At 44.7% G+C, this 24,741-nt stretch overlaps 1 protein-coding gene across 1 annotated transcript in view; it reads right to left on the reverse strand.

The window, feature by feature from the left end:
• Positions 1 to 8,264, reverse strand: part of LOC146008322 (serine/threonine-protein kinase 17A-like) — a 52,487-nt gene extending 44,223 nt beyond the window's left edge. Inside the window, exon 1 of the mRNA XM_083147501.1 lies at positions 7,636 to 8,264. Within this exon, the coding sequence (XP_083003627.1) occupies positions 7,636 to 7,733 (98 nt within the window). The 5' untranslated portion in view covers positions 7,734 to 8,264. The remainder of the gene's footprint in view (positions 1 to 7,635) is intronic.
• Between the last annotated feature and the right edge of the window lie 16,477 nt (positions 8,265 to 24,741).

Below are 24,741 nucleotides of genomic sequence, written 5' to 3' on the forward strand. Positions count from 1 at the left end.
CCTGACAATGGCAAAAATAGCTTTCACAAAATGGGCGGGATGTTGTAACATCCGCTGCCCATTATCGCCGGGCATCGCATTATTAATAACCACATATGCTCTAACATATCAGAATCAGAATCAACTTTATTGGCTATGTGTGCAGAATTTTTTGTGGATTACAGTGCAGCATCAAGCAGGGATGAAATGGGGGGGGGCATTACATGCATTCCATTGAGACATTATACGCATTACATTGAGAGCATTTAGACATCACTTGCGGGGATCACATCACATGCCCGCCGAGCTGCACAGCGCCTAGGCAGCCATCAGCGGCGCCACTGGTCGTTGCAGCAGCCAGGTAGGTAGCAATATAAGCAGGGACAGTACCTTTATCACATAAGGAACATGTACCTGCCGAGCTGCACAGCGCCTAGGCAGCCATCAGCGGCGCCAGTGGTCGTTGCGGCAGCCAGGTATGGTAGCAATATAAGCAGGGACAGTACATTTCTCACACCGGGAAACATATACCCGCCGAGCTGCACAGCACCTAGGCAGTCATCGGTGCTGTGCGTGAACAGTGAGATCCCGCGCATGCCCAGTGCAGCCGGCCGGGGGACAGGAGATAGCGCATCAGTATTAACTGATGCGCTATCTCCAGAAAGGGACATTGCCGGAGGGGGGAGTTAACGCTCCCCCGCTTCGGCAGACAAGATGTTAATACATCTTGTCGATGTCCCTTCCTGCTTCGCCTCGCTATTGAGGCGAAGCAGGAAGTATTATAGCGGCGCTTATCGCGCCGCTATGATACATCTGCCCCTATATTCCCTACCACATATACACGCCCACACACACACACATTCTAGGGTTAATTTTTTGGGAGCCAATTAACCTACCAGTATATTTTTGGATTGTGGGAGGAAACCGGAGTACCCGGAGGAAACCCATGCAAGCACGGGGAGAATATACAAACTCCGCACAGCTAGAGCCATGGTGGGAATCGAACCCATGACCTCAGTGCTGTGAGGCAGTAATGCTAACCATTACACAATCCATACTTAAGAAGGTGCTAAATAAGTAGAATCTGATTGGTTGCTATGAGCAACATCTTCAATAGAACTCCCATCTTAGTAAATTTACCCATAATGATCTAGTTTCAAGAAAGACAGTGCCACTTCCACATGTACCAAAGCCTTACAAGAAAAAGGGGAATCAGTTTCTAATAGTAAACATGATTAATGGCCACATAAGCAATGTTTGACCTGGACAAGCTGCTTGGAGTTCCAATCCTTCTCCTCACAGCTCTGATATCAACTGATCAGGTTAAGTTTGTCCTGTAAATGTATAGCTAGAACTCTTTCGCACACTTTCAGAGCACCTGACTACGCTCAGATCCCGTGCTAGCATTCCCAGACGGCCTGTCACATTCTTTCATTGTGTGGCATAATAATAAATTCAGTGTGGCTCCAGCAAAACCGCAGGCACCTCGAATGAGGAAGTCTACTTCTTATTTTATGAGGAAGGTTGGAAATGCGTAACAAGAAATACACTAAACATACTATATAACCGCTATGACCATTTGTATAGTAAAGGATTTGTTGCATCTACTTTTCTGCTCAGACACATTTACCTGTAACTTAATATATAACCTACAGCAGATTGTCACAACTACACAGGTTACTTGATTCCTTGTCTAACTAGAATACTCAGGATCATACAGCCACAAAATGTCTGCTATGCTTTTATTGACATAAGAAAGTACCCATAATGCTTTGGACCACTTAATCAGCTGCTACGAGGTCATTATGTTGGGAGGTTGCACATTAGCTGTAAATCAGTCTTTACAAATACAAAGTAATTGTTGATTGTTGCAGAACAAATTTAAACAGGTGGAAACCCTGTAAGTGTGGGCACAAGGTTTTAAAGCTTTACTTCAAGTGGCTATTTCATTATCTCCACACCATATCTACAGGATTTACGTACTGAGTACCCCTGAGATAGCTATCATCAGGGACATGGGGAAGGGGAGATTACAGCCTCCCCGTGTGGTCCGGACCGTCCGGTTTTTGCTACATGTCCGGACCATACATGGAGGCTTTATTCTCCCCTCCTCCTCTCCCTGGTGACAGGTGTCAAAGGGAGCCCCCCATCAGCACACCCCCGGACAGGACACCCCCCGGACCGGATGCTACAAGCTCCAGACTGCAGATTTTGATGTCTGGTCCGGCGGTCCGGGGTCTTGTCCTGGTCCGGTTTTTACCCATACCCCTTATTATGTAAGGAGAAAGACAGGCTAGGCCAGGGGTTCCCAATCTTTTTTGATTCAGGGCACCCTAGAGAATCAGAATTTTTTTCATGGCACCCCTAGGTCCAAAAAAATATATTTAGATTGGGTTTATATGCGATTCTTAGCGGCAGTTATGTGGTAAAGGGCAGGATTTGTTTCTGTTTGTACACATTCTATCATTGGCAGCCACCAGCACTGGTTTTGCTCATAAATAATTAACCATTAATAATTTGAGTTGGTCCTGCACCACCAAGCCGCGGCACCCCTGCATGTGTCCTGAGGCACCCCAGGGAGCCACGGCACACAGTTTGGGAACCACTGGGCTAGGCTATAACCTTCCTTGACTCATTTAAAGTAAACCAGAACAACTGCTATGCAGTCACCACACAGTTAGGTATGCTCGTATATATCAGCATATAGAGTTATTGAAGATAAAAAAAAAATACCAGCAGGAGAAAGTATCTCCTTGTTGCGTCAATTTTATTTTTATGAGCTTAGTTCACCTTAGTAGTCATGTAAAACGTATTGGCGATAGTTCCGTAAATATAAGCCTGGATTTGAATGTGTAAGGTTAGTGTTAATCATAAAGTTACCGTCTACGTGAGTACTAGCATAGTGGTGTGAAGTGCACGTGATCTCAGTAATTAACCCATGCTTCTTCTTGTTTCCCAGCAAACAAGCTGGTTATGCACTACTGGTCACAGCACAAATGTTCTCACAGCAGAGCAGACACCGAATTAGAGGAATAGTAGGCTTGCCACTTGAAGTAGAAGAGCAAAGGCTGCAACAGATGTCTCTTGTGATGAAAGAATGTACAATCACTATCTTTATCAGTCAAAAAAGGGATGCTAATGAAAGCTTTATGGTTTGCTCACACCACAGCTGCCATCTGGTGCAAGATATGGCCTACAAAGTTTATTGTGTTAAGTGTAATATATACAGTATATATATATATATATATATATATTTATTTAAACCGCTGTCTTGAGTTTTACTTTGGAAGTTCTGAGTGGCGCCGCCGTGGTCATCGTTATATATAGATAAATAAAATTGATCTTCATATCACGGAATGGATTCGGTTGGATGGAGGATAAGACAGGTGTTATAACCAAACCAAGTGATCCAAACTGTTTTTCAGAAGCTTGCAGGTTGTGAATGATTATCATTTAAGAACATACACTGACAGGTAATCATTCTTCTATAAAGCAGAATATAAGTCTCATATGTTCAGATTTGTATATTAGAAGTAACCTTTAGTTATTCCATTTTCACACCTAAATCCTGGTTCTGATCCAGGATTATCAACAGTTTCACACCCTGTTGATAACCATTTCAGACCTTTACATACTGAGGCAAAGACCTGGTTTTCACCAGTCTGATGTTGCTGGTGCACCCTGGCCATGTGTCGATGTGAATAGGATGGACCTGGGATAAAGTTAAGGCCCCATGCACCAGTATGATCCTTTTTCACACAATTGCCTCCCATCAGGCCAATAAATCATGTGAAAAGTGTCATATCGTGTGCAGATCGGATCCAGGGATCATCATGGCTGCCACAAGGTTACATTGCATCCAGGATTAATAATAATAATAATAATAATAATAATCCTGGGGCAGTGAGTGGCATCGCATATGACATGCCGGGAGCCCAATGCTAGTTGCTGAGGTGCATGCAATACCTTGGCTTAGTGCATCAGGCCTTTACACTGTATTAATGAAATCCGGGATGAGCCCTTCACACAAACACGACTTGGGTTCCTTTGGCAATATACCAGGTACTAAGTGTAAAAGGGGACTTAAGGTAGTGGTAATAGTATAAGGGGTGTACACATGGAGCGATTTTTGCTAGGGAGCGATTTTGACTAAGCAATTTTGACAAAGCGATTTTACTAGATACAACAGCGATTTTGACTAAGCGATTTGACTAAATGCACCAGCGATTTTAACTAAGTGATTTTGTCTATGGGCGATTTTGACTATGCTAGAATTAACATACTTGGTTGGTAGTCATTGCAGATCGCCTAGTGAATATCTCCCTCAGCAGTGAATACCAGCGATTTTGACTAGACAGCCAGCGATCTAGTCAAAATATTGTTGCCTGGCAACTCTTGTTTACTAGGCGATATTATAGGGCGATTTGTCTAACCTTAACAGCAATCTTTACTAACCTTCTAAGCAATATTGGCTATGTAGTCAAAATCGCTCCGTGTGTACCATCCTATGGCTCCGTGTGTACACCCCTTATCCCAGATAAGGACAATTATAGCTAATGTTGTTAATATCTTTTTAGCAGGATGCAGGTCTCTGATAAACAGTACAAACTCCGCACTGCAGAGAACATGTTACTAGTGTCTACATTATTTGTAATGATGAAATATCACCTAAGTACTGATGTTTTACATACAGTAATGATAGGTTTTAACTACACAAGTATCAATCATGTACATTCTAGGTTACAATAGTATTATTACAAGAATCTGGGGGATACCAGAATATACATCTGTTTTGACTGCAATTCTAAAAGAATGCATGGGAAGAGAAGCATCACTATTATCTTAACCCATATGAACAAAGGGTATAATTGGGCAGAGCACTTAAGTAAACAGGTTACAATGATTGTTAATGATCTGTTGTGAAACACACAGTGGGTATTTGATACCTTTCAAACAGATCTATAGACCCGCAGTATGTGGCAGAGTGTAACCTGCATGTTGTGCTGTTTGTTATTGATAGACAAGTTTGTTGTATTAGCAGGAGATCTGTTTAGTTTAAATATAGCAGCAATTACTGAAGGATTTTCACTCATTTGTCTAGAAAGAGTTATGAAGCAGGGTCTTTGTACACAAATAGCTGGGCTTATATAATTGCCTAGAGGTTGCAGACATGGGCACAATTCTGGCAGGATTACTTAAAGCACTAATAGTTTTAAAGGCAGAAGCAGTTTGGTCTTTCCTTTAAAATTATTGCCACTTTAAAAATACATTCTAAAGGTGCACACACACAGGGGCGATTATTGCAAATATCGCTGGAAATATGGTCGCTGAGCAACCTTATTGTCAGTTATTGGAGTGTGCACCAGCGATAAATCGCTGGGTGCGCACTCCCGTTTTCAGCCCCTGAATGGTCGCTGGTCGGAGGAGCATGCTCTTCCGACCAGCGACTTCCCTTGCCTCTTCTCCCGGCAGTGTGACATTTTCATCTGCTGGTCGCAGATGAAAAAGGGACACTGAGCAATGTGATTGCTGAGCAATATATTGCCAGCGATCATATTGCCCCGTGTGTACGCACCTTTAACTCACCAGAACCTATTACATAATGGCCATTATCTCTGCTGGACACTTTTGTGTTACTAGATGAAATCTCCATCTGAAACGAAATTTCTATTGGGGACATTTTCCTTTAGCTTACGGTCAGTGGTTCAATAACTGCAGAGCTGGCAACCACATGGAAGGACTGGGTCAAATCAAACAATGTCAATAGGTTGGAAGTATGATGTGAAAGTGGCACCTGCTTTGACAGGTTATGGCAATGGGATACGGTCATTAGGTAGAAACTATTTAGGTGCACGTGCTTTTTATATATATTCCTTGTAGCAGTGCACTGTCTAATTATGATGAAATGGCTAGAAAATGAAGTTTGGTTTACCAAGCTCCTAAAACTAACTAAAACATCTCACTGACACAGTGTTATGTTTGTTTTATCAGACGAACACTGTTGTCCTTTTACATGCGCACATACTGTAAGGTTATAAAGAAGGATAATTAATGCAAACATTTACCATTCATCATTCCAAGGGCATTTACAGCCACAGCCCACAAATAACCTGCAGCAGTGCCTGACGCTGGAGACAATAGTATACAACACAAATGCTAGCAGGCAAATTCTGTAGCTTTTAGTGCTAGTCTCCATCTGTTCCTATACGGGTCTGTCCTATCCAGGTGGGTGCCTGTGACAGTTACCAGGGAGGCGAGAAGGAACAGATTAAAGTCTCCACGTTTGACCCATAATGTTCTGGTTATTACCTCATCCCCAGACCATACAAGGTGGCTGTAATGTCTCCCTCTCTGCCTTCAGGTGACAGCTGTCACTGACAGCTCCCCAGACAGGACACCCCACAGATGGGGACAAGCACCACAAGCTCCAGTTTGCTACAGAGAGACAGTCTGGTCCTGCTTTCTGGGATCTGGACCGTTCTAGTTTTTACCCAATCCCTAATAAGATGTTCTGTCCCAGGAATGGCACATAACATCCTTTGATTACCACAAATTTTTGCTCGGTGGGGTGTGTGGGAAAACTTGCACTGCTGGTACTACTGTAATTGCCCAAAATGAATGAGAACAGCATATTGTGCCAAACATAGTTACCCTCGTATCTTAAGCCCCTTTCACACTAAGGGCCATATGCACTAAGCTTCAAAAGTGATAAAATCGTGAAAATCAGCCAGCCAATCAGCTTCTATCTGTCATGTCACAGACTGTGTTCGAAAAATGCCAGGCAGGATTTGATTCATTGGTTGTTTATCACTCTTCATGTTATCACTTTTGAAGCTTAGTGTATGTGGCCCTTCTGAATGATATATTTTACTTTCTCGTCTAGTGTGTACACTCAACATCGGAGCGCACATCGTTAATGACCCCCTGTTCAGTATAGACAATGAGGTCATGCCATCACTCACCCCTGCCAGCATTAGCAAGTGTGTATGCACTTGCTGATGCCGGTGCTGTGATAGGTCCCTGGCGTCACCAATATCGGCCAATACCTGGCTTTATAGTGTGTACACACGGTTAGATTTGGCTTCCGATGTTCCCGATATAGGGAACATCGGAAGCCAAATCGCATGCTTTTTATGGGCTTGCGAGCCCAATGCGATGCCGATGCGCGCTCCCGTGTGAGCGCATATCGGCAGCCAGATAGAGAGGGCAGGCAACACTATATAGAGCAGATCTGCACGATATAGTGTAAATTGTGCCCCTGTGTCATGCCGTGAGATGCGAGTCCCGATGCGATCTGATCTGCCGTGTGTACACACCATTTGACTGTGAAATGTGATGTGTACCTGGCTTTAAACTGTGAAATGTAACGTAATGAGGAAACTACTGTATGAAAAAAAAGTATGTGGATGCAGGTCATGCTGGAACTTGTAGTTTTACAACTGTTAGACACTTACCTTTCTAGAAGTTGTTAGTTTGATATAATAAAAAATAACAATAATAGCAATTTCATCATCATCAACTAAAGGTTGGCAATATGATATGATATATGTCTATATGAGAATACATTCTTGTTATGCTAATTTAACAGTTAGAAGTATGTCACAAAATATGTCACATTCCATTAAAGGCTAAATGTAGCCGTCTTGTCTCTCTTACCTGCCCAGCTCCTTTCCCACTATGCTGTAGTTGTCAGTAAACGGGGTTGTCATGAGCAGAGTTTGCGTGTGAGTGACCAGGCTACCTTTATCCATCATTCCAAAAGCAGCAGTCCCAAAATGTTCCTTTGTAATGTAGAATCACAGAAGTCTTCTAATAAAAGTGATTTATCCGGGATTATGCTAAAAAATAATCAATCTAATGCTAAAAATACAAGACAAAAAAAGTCCTGAAATCCTTCACAAGAAGAAAAAAAGGGTTTTATGCAAAAAGTTTACATATATTTTTGGAAAGCAGCATGTTAATTCTTAAAACGAGTCCTTAGATAGTCCTTGTGGATGTGAGTGTGCCCTTAGTAGTCCTTGTGGCAGTGTGATCCTAGCGACTTCTAGTGGCAGTGTGCTTCCAGCCTGCCCGTGCGAGTACTGTAGGCACTGATAAAGCAGGAGCCAGAAGCATTATGTAGATGAGCGGCACCAGTGCTGTGTGGTTTCCTGTGCTGGTTATGATGAGTTACAGCTGAATAGCGTTTCCTTTCCTACAACTGCTGCTTCTGAGAGCGTCTCAGGCTGCAATGACTTGTACTGTGTGTAGAAACAGAGATCACATCTGTCTGCCGTCTGGGCTGAGCTAGGGCAAGGGCCGGGCGGCAGCCAATCACACAGCATAGCGCAGCACTCCTTGTGGCGATATTGGATATTGCAGCCACTTGTTTGGAACGCTTCCACGTGTGTGAAAAAAGGCAGACGTTTCCTTATTGTCGCCTGAATGTACCAGCGTTTTGGCACTTGCAGTTCCATAAGCTGCCTGGTATTCGGACTCATGATAGATTGACTGTAGGTCGACAGTCATAAGTCGACCACTATTGGTTGACAGTCAAAAGGTTGACAGGGTCAAAAGGTCGACAGTCAAAAGGTCAACAGGGTCAGGGGCAAACGCAGGATTTTCAGAAGGGGGTTTTCAGAGGGGCCGAGCAAAGCCAGGTCAGTTAAAGTATTATAGATAGACCAAATGTATATAAATAATAATAATAATAATAACTATATATATATATATATATATATATATAGTGGAGTGGGCTTATTATTCATAATTTTGTGGTGGGAGGACAGCTTGCTTGACTGCAGATATCTCCAGTTCCCGAAAATAGATTTCTTAGATTTTAATGGAATTAAAAACTAGAGAATCCCACCTACCAAATGGTACTGGGGACTAGGGGATCAGAGTTCAGGAGGCAGAGCAATCTGCCAACGAGTATATAATACTACATACCAGGTGTGTGGAGCTGGAGCAGTAACCAGCTGCTGGAAGGCTGATATCTCTGGTTCTGGAAACAGTAGAGACAAGCTGCTAGAGTCCATCAATGGATGAGAGTCCCAGCTTTTGGAATATACCCTCGGAAAAACTCTAAGTCAGACAGAACCTGAAATATCTGACTGGGAAGAGCAATTAAGAGGCTTGGATGTGGACCACTGCTTTGAAGTCAGATATCTCCGGTTCCCAAGGGCCGATTTTTAAAATTCTTGTACCCATGGAAAGAGGGGACCCTCAGCTTTCAGACTAGGGCCCTTAGACTCTTAGGGGGGTTTCTGGGTACTCAGAAACCCCCCCTGCGTGCGCTACTGAGGGTCCAACAGTCAACTGTCAAAAGGATGACATGGTCAAAAGGTTGAGATAAAAAAGTCTGACATGCATTTTTTAACTAAATGTTGAGGCGATATGTGCCGACAGGTGGTATTTCATACCCTACCATTGACTATGGCATAGAGGGAGAATATAATAGTGTTCTGAACGCAGTGAGGCACTGAGCTCGAAGCATGGTGAGCGTAACGAACCATGCGAAGGGAGACGATAGACCTGGACGGTGTCCACTTCGAACTATGTCGACATAGACACCCAATAACATGAAAAACCTTTTGAACCTTTCAACATTTTAACTGCCAACCTTTGGACCCTGTCCACCTATTCACTGTCGACCTTTGGACCCTATCGACCTTTTGACTGTCGATTATTAGTGGTCAACCATATGACTGTAGACATTGTAGATCTTCTATACCAGTGGTCTCCAACCTTAATGGAGCGTGAGCTACTCATGACAAAAAAAAACCTCCCGAAGAGCTACTAAAATTTGCCCAATGCCCCTGATACTATGTTGCACACTGTAATGCCCGACACATTATGCCACACACCGCAATGTCGACCTTTTCTATGTCGACCTTTTGAATGGGAACATTTTGACCATGTCAACCTTTTCACTGTCGACTTTTTTGACCCTGTCACACTTTTCACTGTTGAGCTTTGGACCCTGTTCACCTTTTGACCCTGTCAACCTTTTGACTGTAGACCTAGACATTGTAGATCTAATATACCATAACCAGCCCTGTTCTCTCTGTTCCTCTGCCTGCAGTATGCTGTCTGCCTAGGGATGGCCAATGACCAACGATGGTTTGAAATCATCGATGGTTTATGGGCAATGTTGAAAACTTTTGCCTTTGATGTGGGAGAACCAGATGGTTTTCCTACACGATGGCAAAGAAGAACCGATGTTTCCTTTTTTTTTTCATGGGGCCCGACACCCGGAAATTCCGCCCCAGGGTCCTGGGCCATTCACTGAAAGATAATGGGTAATCATCAATATCCAAAACTAACATAGATGGCAACCTTGAGGAGGGGGCTGTGTATAATTAATGTGTTACCCGGTGTAATATGGGGGTGGGGGTGCTCTGTATAATGTGCTACAGTGCTCTGTGTACTTGGGGAGGGATGCAGTTCAAATCTCGGCGGTCGGAATCCTGGTGTTCAAAATCCAGACGCCGAAATCCCGACCACCGAAATCCAGACACTTTCTCCCTCCGTGGGTGTCCACGACACCCATAGAGCAAGAATAAATCGGTGTACCGAGCATAGCGAGGCACCGAGCCCGCTGCGTGGCGATCCACGTCTCCCCCTTGTCAAGATTCCAGGGTCAGGATTTTGAACGCCGGGATTCTGACCGCCGGGATTTCATATCAATCCCATTGGGGAAGGGCCTGTATACAACGTGTTACTGGATGTAATATGGGGATGGGGGGTGCTGTGTATAATATGCTAAAGTGCTCTGTGTACTGGATGTTAAATGGGAGAGAGGGGCTGTGTATAATGTGATGGGTGTAATATGGGGATGGGGGCCGTGTATAATGTACTGTAGTGCTGTTTGTACTGGATATTATATGAGGGGGGTGGGGTGGGGTGGCTGTGTATAATGTAACGTAACACGGTAGTGTGTGTACTGGTATATGTCCGTTTTTGTGTACAAATAAGGTCTATTTTCTCAGAAGTCCCAAGTAATGCAATATAGTCTCCAAAACTCAACTTTTTGTTTTAACTAAGTCATTAAGGGGCTGCAAATTTGGTTATGCCCCTTTTGTCATGTAGCCACTCCCCCTCATGTCATATGGCCACAGCCTGACATGCTCATTTTTCAGCGTGCACCTTCGCCGCGCGTCACAGTACCACTAAGACATTTTTTCTACTTGCACCACTGAATGGGCCCCTAGGAGAGAAAAGGGCCCATGTGACTACAGTCTTTGCCTGCCTGCCCCTCCTCTCTAACTGGCACTAGTAAACTGTGCCATAGTTTACTGCATCAGTCACTGTGAAAATGGTTCTGTGATTACTTATTCAGTGATTTTCATATTGTACAAAACACAGGTAAATGGATGCTGCACATTTTCACTGTGATGTGTGCAGTGTTAAGGCAAGTGTTAGAGAACCCGATGCAGGGTCCGCAGTGTGGGTCCCCCTAGGCACAGAGAGGGCAGAGCCTGAGGTCCGGGCGCCGCAAGATGACAGGGCGCCGGAGCCGTGTACCGCAAACTGTGCCCCAATATACAATAACTTGATAGTACCCCTATTATCCATAGATATCCATAATTGAATACATTAATACATATCTTATACAAATAATATTGTATTGTCTTTGTGCCCCCCATAGAATGGGAAATCCCCGGCACTAAGGGTCTAAGTAAGAATTAAACCCCAAACCACAGTGCTGTTATCCTGTCCACAAAGCCAACTGTGCAGTTTTAGGTATCGATCCAGGGTTATTGGCAGTGACTGTGGGAGACACTGGCCACAACGGACTAATTCATCTGATATATGTGTTGGGTAACACTGGGAAAAGAAGGATAACCCGTGTGTTATTATCCTGCATGGGAGCCTGCTGCATCCTTTCCCATCTCTACTGTATGTCTGGATCATCATTCATCTCCTGTCTGAACTGTTGCTGTGGACTCTACTAGTGCTGCTCTCCCCCAGGCTTTGAATATCCAGCTTCTTTGGTGTCCTCGCTGTTCAGTTGACTTACCATCCTTAATGGTGGTGGGAGACACCATCTGACCTGACCAAGCCAGCCAGTGGAGGGACACTTGAAGGAGAGGAGTCAGTGTCCAGGGTGGTTGGGACAGGGGAATGGTAAGGAGGATTCTAGATAGCTGCCTTCATTGGTGCTTTTACATTGCAATTACTGCAATGCGCTGAATGCAGTAGTATTATTGTTACGTTCCAGGCAGTTTGTAATCATAAGAGGGGAGTCTGGGCCTGTTGCCTCACCTCTCATCCCTGAATTTGCAAAAGAGTTTTGCAAATTTTATGCATTTAGAGTATATAGACTATTAGAAATTCTAATTTCATATGTACGTCTAGTGTTGGTGTGTAGTAACCTGAAACACTGCCATCTGCTGACAGCATGTGAAACTGCATCTCTTTCTCTTTCACACATACAGAAACACAGAAGCAATCATACATACAGAAACACAGAGGCAATCACAAGATTGCAGACTAGCTTTCAAAGCTTTTGCTTTGAGTGGTCTTAGTTAGTATAGTCTCTCTCTCTCTCTCTCTATATATATTTATATTGCTGCAGTGCTAGAGTGCAGATGTTGCAGTAATTTCCCTACAAAATGAAGTCATTGGTAATTGTTACTTAATGGTATTGATTAATTGATTACAACAAAATGATGTGTCCTACACTTTTTCATTCCTTTAATTAGTAGTATAATAGTGGATAATAATAATTGGGCCAATGGTGTCCCACAGCACTTTTTTTCTGTAAAGAACCCTGCTCCGCCCCCTAGGCATCCATAGAGGCAGGCTCATACTAACTACCTGGGCACAGGTTAGGGGAAGATTGCCCCCTCCTTACTGCATACTTGCCTACCTGACCCTCTCCATGCGGGAGAAAATGCTCTGTCTCTGGACTTCCCTAGTAATGTATGATTGCAATCACCTGTGGGGAGCTAGGTAAAGGTGTTTCACCACAGGTGATGGCAATCATACATTACCAGGTAAGTCCAGGAGCAGAGCATTTTCTTCCACATGGAGAGGGTCAGGTAGGCAAGTATGTCTTACTGTTGTACATTTTATTTGTCTTATTTTTCGAGGCGGTGTGGCCACATTCCCATGATTTGGTCACACCTCCCCATCACTCAGACGTACCATTTCTCTTTGTGTCCCTGGAAGTTAATCATTGTATGCAACAAATTTACTGTATGCATACCTCCCAACATGACCCAATCCAGGAGGGACAAGATGCTCTGTTCCTGGACTTACCTCTTAATTTATGATAACTGTCACCTGTGTTTAAACACCTTTCATATTAATAAACTAGTTCAACACAGGTGACGGCAAACTTAGATTAAAGTGGAGGAGCATTGTGTCCCTCCTAGACATTGGGAGGTATGCTGCATGTGTCTTGAACTACAAAACTCAGGGTCATTATTGTCAAATTATAGTATCTTCATTCTCAGGAGTAATGTTTTATAGTGTATATACAACCCAGAAAGTCAGGACACGGAGATGCTATTATCTTTATTGTAAAAAGTCTCTTTTATAGCACACAAGTAATTCCATTATTTACATGGCAGTATCAATACAGTTTTACTAGACATAATGACTTGTGCACTACAATCTCAGTGACCTGGTGGAATTGATTTTAGTCTATTACAATTTGTGCTACAGTGAGTGTCTGCCTCTCTGCACGAAATGCATTACACAATATGTCCATCTAATGGGGTGAATGCTGAAATAATTTAAAGACATAAGTGGATGTTGGATCTCTGTCTCTTCTCTTTGTATACAGCAAAGGTCCTGGGCAGTCTCAATTAACCACGCTAGCCTGGGTACAGCCATCACAGATTCTCCAGATTCCTCTGTGTTTTCCATGGAAATTGCAGGAAACAATTAGCAAACAAAAGGGACCCCTGGTCAGGGTAGTTGCCTATAGGAGGACATTGGAGAGAATGGAGCCCATTTACAGACTACATGTCCTTCAATTAACCCGTAAGCTCTGTACTTAGCTCCAGGTGAGGTTGAACTGTATGACTGGGTTTGGCGTTTACAAGCTAATTACACATGTTTCACATTCATCTCAAAAGTCATCAATAATGAGACATTTTCGGAAGTTATTATATCATTTTTTGGTACTTGTGACTTATCTGGGCGCCCGATGTTGAAATTGTATGCCAGTACCCTAAGCATGCGATTTGATGCGATTTGATGCGATTTGACGCGATTTCCCTTGAAATTCCCTTGAAGAGAAAATCGCATTGCATTGTATGCTATTGTATTGCATGCGACGCGATTTGATGCGATTTGATGAGATTTTAATATGTACAGGCACCCAGATGCCTGTTTCATATGTGAAATGGCCCCCATACCCCATTTTTAATTGTATACCCACCCTGATGGCTAAATGACCCCCATTGTTAAAGCCACCCCACTATCAACGCCAACCCGAAGCGTGGCGAGCGCAGCAAGCCCGCGAGGGGCGGCGGTACGCGTCCTCCGACCTTTTCATACCCCCACTATCCACGTCGGCGTGAAGTTTATTTTATATAGTGTGGCGAGCCTGAAGCGTGGCGAGCGGACGTGGATACCTTCACAGCTATACGCGTCCCCTCGCGGGCTTCACAGGTATCCGCGTGCGCTCGCCACGCTTCGGGCTCGGTGGCTATATAAAATTAACTCCACGCCGACGTGGATAGTGGGAGTATGAAAAGCTCGGAGGACGTGTACCGCCGCCCCTCGCGGACTCGCTGCGCTCGCCACGCTTCGGGTTGCCGTTGATAGTGGGGTGGTGTTAACAATGGGGGGCATTTAGCCATCAGGGTGGGTATACAATTAAAAATGGGGTCTGGGGGGCCATTTCACATATGAAACAGGCATCTGGGTGCCTTCACATATTAAAATCGCGGCAAATCGCGGCAAATCGCATCGCATGCAATCTGATTGTATGTGATGCGATTTGACGCGATTTTTAGGTGCAATGAAGAAAATTGAGCGCCCAGATAAGTCACAAGTACCCATTTTTTTTTACTTTAACTATATTTTTGCAATTATCTATGTCTGTCCATTCAGCAAAGATAATAGACATGTTAAGCTGGGTACACACCATTTGACGAGTGTTGCCAATCGATAAAATGCTCCGATCCGGTGGAGTGATTATTGGATCAGTGTGAAATTTGCTGCTCAGTGTGTAGATTTCTTTGATCTTTTAAATGGGGTCGGTTAGATCAGTTGTGCTCATAAGATTTGACCTCCCCATCCAACAATTTGTGGGAGCGGTTTAAGCCATTTATCAGCAAACACATTGCACCTGCATACACACCTATAAAATAATCTGGTTAATTAGACAACTATTGATTGATCGGACCAATACAGATGTGTCCACTTAAATCTATCCTCCTTTCGCTGTAAACAATCTTACTAGCGTGTATACAAGACAAATATTTGTGATCACCAATCCATGCGCACTTGCTGCCTGTAAAGTTTAGTACCTAAGAAAGGTTTTCCTTAACCCTGCTCCAGTGCATACAGATTAAAAGAAATTTTGGTACATACTGTATCTTTCATAGGCACATGAGGTTCAATTTTCAATGTCTCCTTTTTTCTGGGAGAAAAAAGAAGGCATTGAAAATTGAACCTCATGCGCCTGGGAAAGATATTTACCAAAATGTATTTTAATCTTACTAGCGTGGTAGCGCCGGGTATCTTTTTGCAATGTTTTCCATTAAATTGCATCTTATTCACAAAACGGAGCTTATAGGACGCACAATGATGTGTGGCATGCATATATTCTTTGTGCAACTGCAGCTGTATCTGCATACAGTATGCTATGTTACAGTGTTGTCCTGGAGGAAACTGTAAAGTTACATTTCTTATACAGAAATAGCCACAGTCACACTCTGAATAGAGGCATGCTACACATCATGCTTCAAATGCTCCTACAATGGCCAGTTCAGGGAGACGCATCATAGGAGCTGTTTAAAAATAAAATGCCCGAACTACCGATAGTTACCCTTGAGAACGTACACACTGAGCTAAATATATCTGAGACTGTACAAGGTGTATACTGTTTGGATAATCAGTCCAAGGATCAGAGGGATTACCTGATCTACAGAGAGATCTGCGCAGTGAAACCCATCATAAAAGTATAATTTGAAAATCAATAGGGCAACATTAGGTACTTGTATACCTTCACGGCTCCCATCGCATGCCATATGTAGTGGCATGCGATGGCATGCGATGCGATGCGATTTTACCGGGGTTTTTATGCATTTGTGATAAAAATCGCATGCCATTGCATGCCATGCGATGGCATGCCATGCGATGGCATGCAATTTTGATCACAAATGCATCCCGATGCATTTAAATTAGTAGCAAACATGTGAAATGCACCCCAAATGTCATTTTTCACACTGTACCACCTCCACTATCAACGCCAACCCGAAGCGTGGCAAGCACAGCGAGCCCACGAGGGGCGGCGGTACGCGTCCTACAACCTTTTCATACCCCCACTATCCACGTCGGCGTGGAGTTGAGAATAGAAAGTGTGGCGAGCGCAGCGAGCCACCGAGCCCAAAGCGTGGCGAGTGGACGCGGATACATTCACAGGTATCCGTGTCCCCTTGCGGGCTTCACAGGTATCCGTGTCCCCTCGCGGGGCTCGCTGCGCTCGCCACGCTTCGGGCTCGGTGGCTATATAAAATTAACTCCACGCCGACGTGGATAGTGGGAGTATGAAAAGCTCGGAGGACGTGTACCGCCGCCCCTCGCGGACTCGCTGCGCTCGCCACGCTTCGGGTTGCCGTTGATAGTGGGGTGGTGTTAACAATGGGGGGCATTTAGCCATCAGGGTGGGTATACAATTAAAAATGGGGTCTGGGGGGCCATTTCACATATGAAACAGGCATCTGGGTGCCTTCACATATTAAAATCGCGGCAAATCGCGGCAAATCGCATCGCATGCAATCTGATTGTATGTGATGCGATTTGACGCGATTTTTAGGTGCAATGAAGAAAATTGAGCGCCCAGATAAGTCACAAGTACCCATTTTTTTTTACTTTAACTATATTTTTGCAATTATCTATGTCTGTCCATTCAGCAAAGATAATAGACATGTTAAGCTGGGTACACACCATTTGACGAGTGTTGCCAATCGATAAAATGCTCCGATCCGGTGGAGTGATTATTGGATCAGTGTGAAATTTGCTGCTCAGTGTGTAGATTTCTTTGATCTTTTAAATGGGGTCGGTTAGATCAGTTGTGCTCATAAGATTTGACCTCCCCATCCAACAATTTGTGGGAGCGGTTTAAGCCATTTATCAGCAAACACATTGCACCTGCATACACACCTATAAAATAATCTGGTTAATTAGACAACTATTGATTGATCGGACCAATACAGATGTGTCCACTTAAATCTATCCTCCTTTCGCTGTAAACAATCTTACTAGCGTGTATACAAGACAAATATTTGTGATCACCAATCCATGCGCACTTGCTGCCTGTAAAGTTTAGTACCTAAGAAAGGTTTTCCTTAACCCTGCTCCAGTGCATACAGATTAAAAGAAATTTTGGTACATACTGTATCTTTCATAGGCACATGAGGTTCAATTTTCAATGTCTCCTTTTTTCTGGGAGAAAAAAGAAGGCATTGAAAATTGAACCTCATGCGCCTGGGAAAGATATTTACCAAAATGTATTTTAATCTTACTAGCGTGGTAGCGCCGGGTATCTTTTTGCAATGTTTTCCATTAAATTGCATCTTATTCACAAAACGGAGCTTATAGGACGCACAATGATGTGTGGCATGCATATATTCTTTGTGCAACTGCAGCTGTATCTGCATACAGTATGCTATGTTACAGTGTTGTCCTGGAGGAAACTGTAAAGTTACATTTCTTATACAGAAATAGCCACAGTCACACTCTGAATAGAGGCATGCTACACATCATGCTTCAAATGCTCCTACAATGGCCAGTTCAGGGAGACGCATCATAGGAGCTGTTTAAAAATAAAATGCCCGAACTACCGATAGTTACCCTTGAGAACGTACACACTGAGCTAAATATATCTGAGACTGTACAAGGTGTATACTGTTTGGATAATCAGTCCAAGGATCAGAGGGATTACCTGATCTACAGAGAGATCTGCGCAGTGAAACCCATCATAAAAGTATAATTTGAAAATCAATAGGGCAACATTAGGTACTTGTATACCTTCACGGCTCCCATCGCATGCCATATGTAGTGGCATGCGATGGCATGCGATGCGATGCGATTTTACCGGGGTTTTTATGCATTTGTGATAAAAATCGCATGCCATTGCATGCCATGCGATGGCATGCCATGCGATGGCATGCAATTTTGATCACAAATGCATCCCGATGCATTTAAATTAGTAGCAAACATGTGAAATGCACCCCAAATGTCATTTTTCACACTGTACCACCTCCACTATCAACGCCAACCCGAAGCGTGGCAAGCACAGCGAGCCCACGAGGGGCGGCGGTACGCGTCCTACAACCTTTTCATACCCCCACTATCCACGTCGGCGTGGAGTTGAGAATAGAAAGTGTGGCGAGCGCAGCGAGCCACCGAGCCCAAACCGTGGCGAGTGGACGCGGATACATTCACAGGTATCCGTGTCCCCTTGCGGGCTTCACAGGTATCCGTGTCCCCTCGCGGGGCTCGCTGCGCTCGCCACGCTTCGGGCTCGGTGGCTATATAAAATTAACTCCACGCCGACGTGGATAGTGGGAGTATGAAAAGCTCGGAGGACGTGTACCGCCGCCCCTCGCGGACTCGCTGCGCTCGCCACGCTTCGGGTTGCCGTTGATAGTGGGGTGGTGTTAACAATGGGGGGCATTTAGCCATCAGGGTGGGTATACAATTAAAAATGGGGTCTGGGGGGCCATTTCACATATGAAACAGGCATCTGGGTGCCTTCACATATTAAAATCGCGGCAAATCGCGGCAAATCGCATCGCATGCAATCTGATTGTATGTGATGCGATTTGACGCGATTTTTAGGTGCAATGAAGAAAATTGAGCGCCCAGATAAGTCACAAGTACCCATTTTTTTTTACTTTAACTATATTTTTGCAATTATCTATGTCTGTCCATTCAGCAAAGATAATAGACATGTTAAGCTGGGTACACACCATTTGACGAGTGTTGCCAATCGATAAAATGCTCCGATCCGGTGGAGTGATTATTGGATCAGTGTGAAATTTGCTGCTCAGTGTGTAGATTTCTTTGATCTTTTAAATGGGGTCGGTTAGATCAGTTGTGCTCATAAGATTTGACCTCCCCATCCAACAATTTGTGGGAGCGGTTTAAGCCATTTATCAGCAAACACATTGCACCTGCATACACACCTATAAAATAATCTGGTTAATTAGACAACTATTGATTGATCGGACCAATACAGATGTGTCCACTTAAATCTATCCTCCTTTCGCTGTAAACAATCTTACTAGCGTGTATACAAGACAAATATTTGTGATCACCAATCCATGCGCACTTGCTGCCTGTAAAGTTTAGTACCTAAGAAAGGTTTTCCTTAACCCTGCTCCAGTGCATACAGATTAAAAGAAATTTTGGTACATACTGTATCTTTCATAGGCACATGAGGTTCAATTTTCAATGTCTCCTTTTTTCTGGGAGAAAAAAGAAGGCATTGAAAATTGAACCTCATGCGCCTGGGAAAGATATTTACCAAAATGTATTTTAATCTTACTAGCGTGGTAGCGCCGGGTATCTTTTTGCAATGTTTTCCATTAAATTGCATCTTATTCACAAAACGGAGCTTATAGGACGCACAATGATGTGTGGCATGCATATATTCTTTGTGCAACTGCAGCTGTATCTGCATACAGTATGCTATGTTACAGTGTTGTCCTGGAGGAAACTGTAAAGTTACATTTCTTATACAGAAATAGCCACAGTCACACTCTGAATAGAGGCATGCTACACATCATGCTTCAAATGCTCCTACAATGGCCAGTTCAGGGAGACGCATCATAGGAGCTGTTTAAAAATAAAATGCCCGAACTACCGATAGTTACCCTTGAGAACGTACACACTGAGCTAAATATATCTGAGACTGTACAAGGTGTATACTGTTTGGATAATCAGTCCAAGGATCAGAGGGATTACCTGATCTACAGAGAGATCTGCGCAGTGAAACCCATCATAAAAGTATAATTTGAAAATCAATAGGGCAACATTAGGTACTTGTATACCTTCACGGCTCCCATCGCATGCCATATGTAGTGGCATGCGATGGCATGCGATGCGATGCGATTTTACCGGGGTTTTTATGCATTTGTGATAAAAATCGCATGCCATTGCATGCCATGCGATGGCATGCCATGCGATGGCATGCAATTTTGATCACAAATGCATCCCGATGCATTTAAATTAGTAGCAAACATGTGAAATGCACCCCAAATGTCATTTTTCACACTGTACCACCTCCACTATCAACGCCAACCCGAAGCGTGGCAAGCACAGCGAGCCCACGAGGGGCGGCGGTACGCGTCCTACAACCTTTTCATACCCCCACTATCCACGTCGGCGTGGAGTTGAGAATAGAAAGTGTGGCGAGCGCAGCGAGCCACCGAGCCCAAAGCGTGGCGAGTGGACGCGGATACATTCACAGGTATCCGTGTCCCCTTGCGGGCTTCACAGGTATCCGTGTCCCCTCGCGGGGCTCGCTGCGCTCGCCACGCTTCGGGCTCGGTGGCTCGCTGCGCTCGCCACACTTTCTATTCTCCACGCCGACGTGGATAGTGGGGGTATGAAAAGGTCGTAGGACACGTACCGCCGACCCTCGCGGGCTCGCTGCGCTCGCCACGCTTCGGATTGGCGTTGTTAGTGGGGGTGGTACAGTGTGAAAAATGACATTTGGGGTGCATTGTACATGATTTTAACACATGTCCATGATTTCAGTGAAAAATTACATCGCATCGCATTTTAAAGGCTTCTAGGGTCCTTTTGTATGTCTCAGAAACACTGTCATCTGTTAGCAGCAAGTGAAACTAGATCTCTTTCTCTCTCCCACATGCATAAACACACAGGGGCGAATTTAGGGGTCAGGCCACCCCTAGGCACAACATTTTTGCCCCCCCCTATTTTAATATCATCATTATTAAATGATAAGTCCTAACTTGGCAAGTTGTCTATATATATATATATTATATTTAAATAAAATGTAACTTTAGCCCACCTCAATATTTTTTTCAAGCAGTCTGGACTGCTGCTCAGTGTACTGAGGACCTGGAGGGAGGGAGGCTGGGAGGTGGAGGATTAAGCTTAGCACACACCGACAGTCTGTCACACCACAGCAGGGCAGGGACGGGCGCGCTGCTCAGCTGCTGTACCCGCCCATTGTATACAAAGCAGCCAATAGGCTGTGTGTTTAGAGAAGCCAATGGGCGCCAGCAGCAGTGAGCATGAGCTCAGCCATTCAGCGCACCAAGAGGCAGAGCCCTCCGGAGTCCGAACGCGCAGTGGGACCGCTCCGATGGTTATGTAATGTGCATGACAGTGCGGGTGGGCAGCGGGGGGTGATGAGCGCCACTGCCCCCGACATATGATGAATTATGTCGTCGACGGTGCTGCTCGTCACTCGCCGCTGACAGCTCAACTCCGCCAGCTGCTATTCATTTATTCAGTTAGCCTGCCGTGCCGCCCTAAATTGGTGCCGCTTGGGGGCCCGTGCCTCATGGGCCTAGGCACAAATCCGGCCCTGCAAACACAGAAGCAATCACAAGGTAGCAGACTAGCTTTCAAAGCTTTTGCTTCGAGCAGGCTTACTAGATATAAATAAGAGAAACACAGAATTGGTAAATGTGTATAGCCTGTCCTTATATTTACATATTTATAAATATACTTTATATATAAAAATACTTAATTTAAAAAAATTTACAGTTTAAATGAAAGAACAAAGAGGGGAATTCAATCCAGGATTCTGACTGTTGGACCGTCCCGACAGTTGGAATCCCAGCCATGTCTGCCAGCTTCCGACACCAATTCGACTGTTGATATGCAATGTACCTACAGTCAAGTGTCTGAAAGTTTTGAAAACGGTGAAAACAGCCGTGAATTGATCGAAATAGATTTATAAAAAAAGTTGAATCTGACAGCTTTTAATGCTGTCAGTGTAACAAGGTGGGTACACGCGTGTGGTGGTGAGCAGAGCCCTCAGCCAGGACCACTGTTCAGAACGGCCACGGCGCACCCTAAACTGGCTCTGTTGACCTCCTCGGGCAGATGACCGTAGTCTGCAGTTAGCTGGACTTCACCTTTAATCGCCGCATTCGAAGGAGCGAGTTAGGCCCGCTCCAACGCTGATGCAACCAGGTCTTAAGAGGTGACAAAACTATGGCGATCATCAAAGGTACACTGTAGTGCCAAAAGGAGATCTAGCTAACAGGCGCTATCTGGGAGGAACACCCTGCCTAGCGGCACCAGGCCAAGGACGGGGAGTGTGACCCAGTCACAGACACCAGACATGGTTGTACCGGGGTGCCACCAATTCAAATCACGCCTAAGTAAATACTGATTACACAATAACCTACAGTACCCCAAAACAGGCTTCAACCCACAGTCCTCTCCGCACCTGGGAGAGCCAAACCAAAGCAAATAATAAGAACCACGGACAAAGGGCAGCTTTCCCACCATAATAAAGAAAGCAACAGAACCAAGCTCCACTGGAGCACTTACGTGACCTGAACGGACACAGCGACCAGACCGCGACACCCAGCAGTACAAGATGAAGGAGTGCAAGCAGGGAACGTCTGGCAGGACTAGACAAGACAAGAACGCTAACCAGGACAGGACCAGGACAGGACCAAGATGTAACTGGACCAGGACAAGGCCAAGACGAGACCGGACCAAGACTGGACTGCAGCGTGGCCAGGACACACTACTAGAAAGCAATATCACCAGCGGGGCTGAGCTGGGCCAGATTCCTTAAAAGGGATCCTCTGGCCAATCAGCCCCCGCCGTGAGACAGGACCCCTATAATTACTATTAAATTCAGGTGGCTGAGCGCATGCCGCCCAGCGTCCCCCCATTGTTAAGCAACTGCTGGGCAGCACGGCCTGTGTAGTAACAGCTCCCCTGGCTGGGCAGAAGTGATGCGACCCGGCTGGGCGGGCATGACGTCTAGGGAGCTGGCGTCGCCGGGAAAGAAGTACCCGGACGGCCCTGCTCCGGGCACAGGGACTCTGCACCAGCAGCAGCAGCGGACAACTGAACTGTGTCTGCACTGCTGACAGTACCCCCTATTGAGGAGAGGTTTTGAAACCTCTACCCCCAGGCTTATGAGGGAATTCCTGAAAGAACCTCCTCTTGAGGCTTGGAGCATGCACATATCTGTCTAATCAGCTTTAATGCAGCGTGTCAACTAATATCAGACAGATCATGTGTACACGGAAACTTTTATCCTACAGAAATGGTCAAAATGATATCGGGTACTCACTCTTTGTCAACTTGAATGTGGCATATCTCAGAGGTTCTTAGACTTCTTATCCAATAAAATGAAGACAGATATCCACTGCTGGTTGTTTTCACTGTTCCTGTCCCTGCAGTTTTGCCACCTGACTGACCAAAAAACATCCCAAAAAACATTAAGTGGCGACTTGGATGGATAAACCCCTTGTCCAGACTCTCCTGCTTGTGCTCATCCATGGCTTTGGTCTCGGGAATAGACAAGGCATATAGCCTACCCTTGGATAGCGGAGCGTCAGGAACAAGCTGGATAGCACAATAATAAGGACGATGGGGTGGTAGGTTATCCGCTTTTCCTTTGGTAAACATGTCCGCGTAATCTGAATAGGCAGTGGGAATTTTGGACAATGAGACCGAAGCCTGGAGAATGGAAGTGCTTAAACATCGTCAGAGACAACGAGAATTCCACTGAACGATATCTCCATCCCTCAAATCAATCTGCAGATTATGTTGTACCAACCAGGGATTACCTAGGACTAACGGGACAGCAGGACAAGACACCAAAATAAAGTAGATGTCTTCAGTGTGAAGAAGACCAACAGTGAGACACAGTAACGGGGTTTGGGACGAAATAATACCATTAGGCAATGAACTTCCATGAAGCCCTCTCATGGTAATTCATTCCCTCAATGGAATTGAAGGGATACCGAGTCTTTCAGCCAGGGCAGCATCCAAGAAATTACCAGCTGCTCCGCTATCAATAAAGGACGAGCAGCTAAAACTAACCCCTCCATATGCAATGGTAGCGGGCACAAGTAAAGAATTATGGGAATAGTTTCAGGCCCAAGTGAATCTCCTCCTCACTCATTTGGCCCGATCTTTCGCTGACTTGCTGGGGCAATTACGATACAGATCACCCTACACTGGCTCTGTTGCCCGTGACCCTGTCTATAGATAGGGTTAGACAGGGTCACGGGCAACTCCACCTTTTCATTAAAGAGTGTAAACATTGGTATAACCCAATTCTTAATGCACTATTCTTTTACAGGTGTCCACTCGTAATTTTTATTTTTATTTAATTTGTATTTCACATTTATTTTTATTTTAATACATAGAGCGCTCCAATACTTTCATCATATATTACCCCTAAAGAAAGTGCCTGGTATCTTGGTCTCCTCCATTTTCCAACAGTAACTCATGGACACAAAGCACTAGAGCATGGGTAACCCCTTCAACGGAGATGACAAGAGGAATTGGACATCCACACATTCATTACAATTGTCTCACTCCTCATTGGCATAAGCAATGGTGAAAAAAAAGTGAAAA

The sequence above is a fragment of the Crinia signifera genome, chromosome 6 (genome assembly GCF_055691185.1).
Source record: "Crinia signifera chromosome 6, ASM5569118v1, whole genome shotgun sequence".
NCBI classification, from domain to species: Eukaryota; Metazoa; Chordata; class Amphibia; order Anura; family Myobatrachidae; genus Crinia; species Crinia signifera.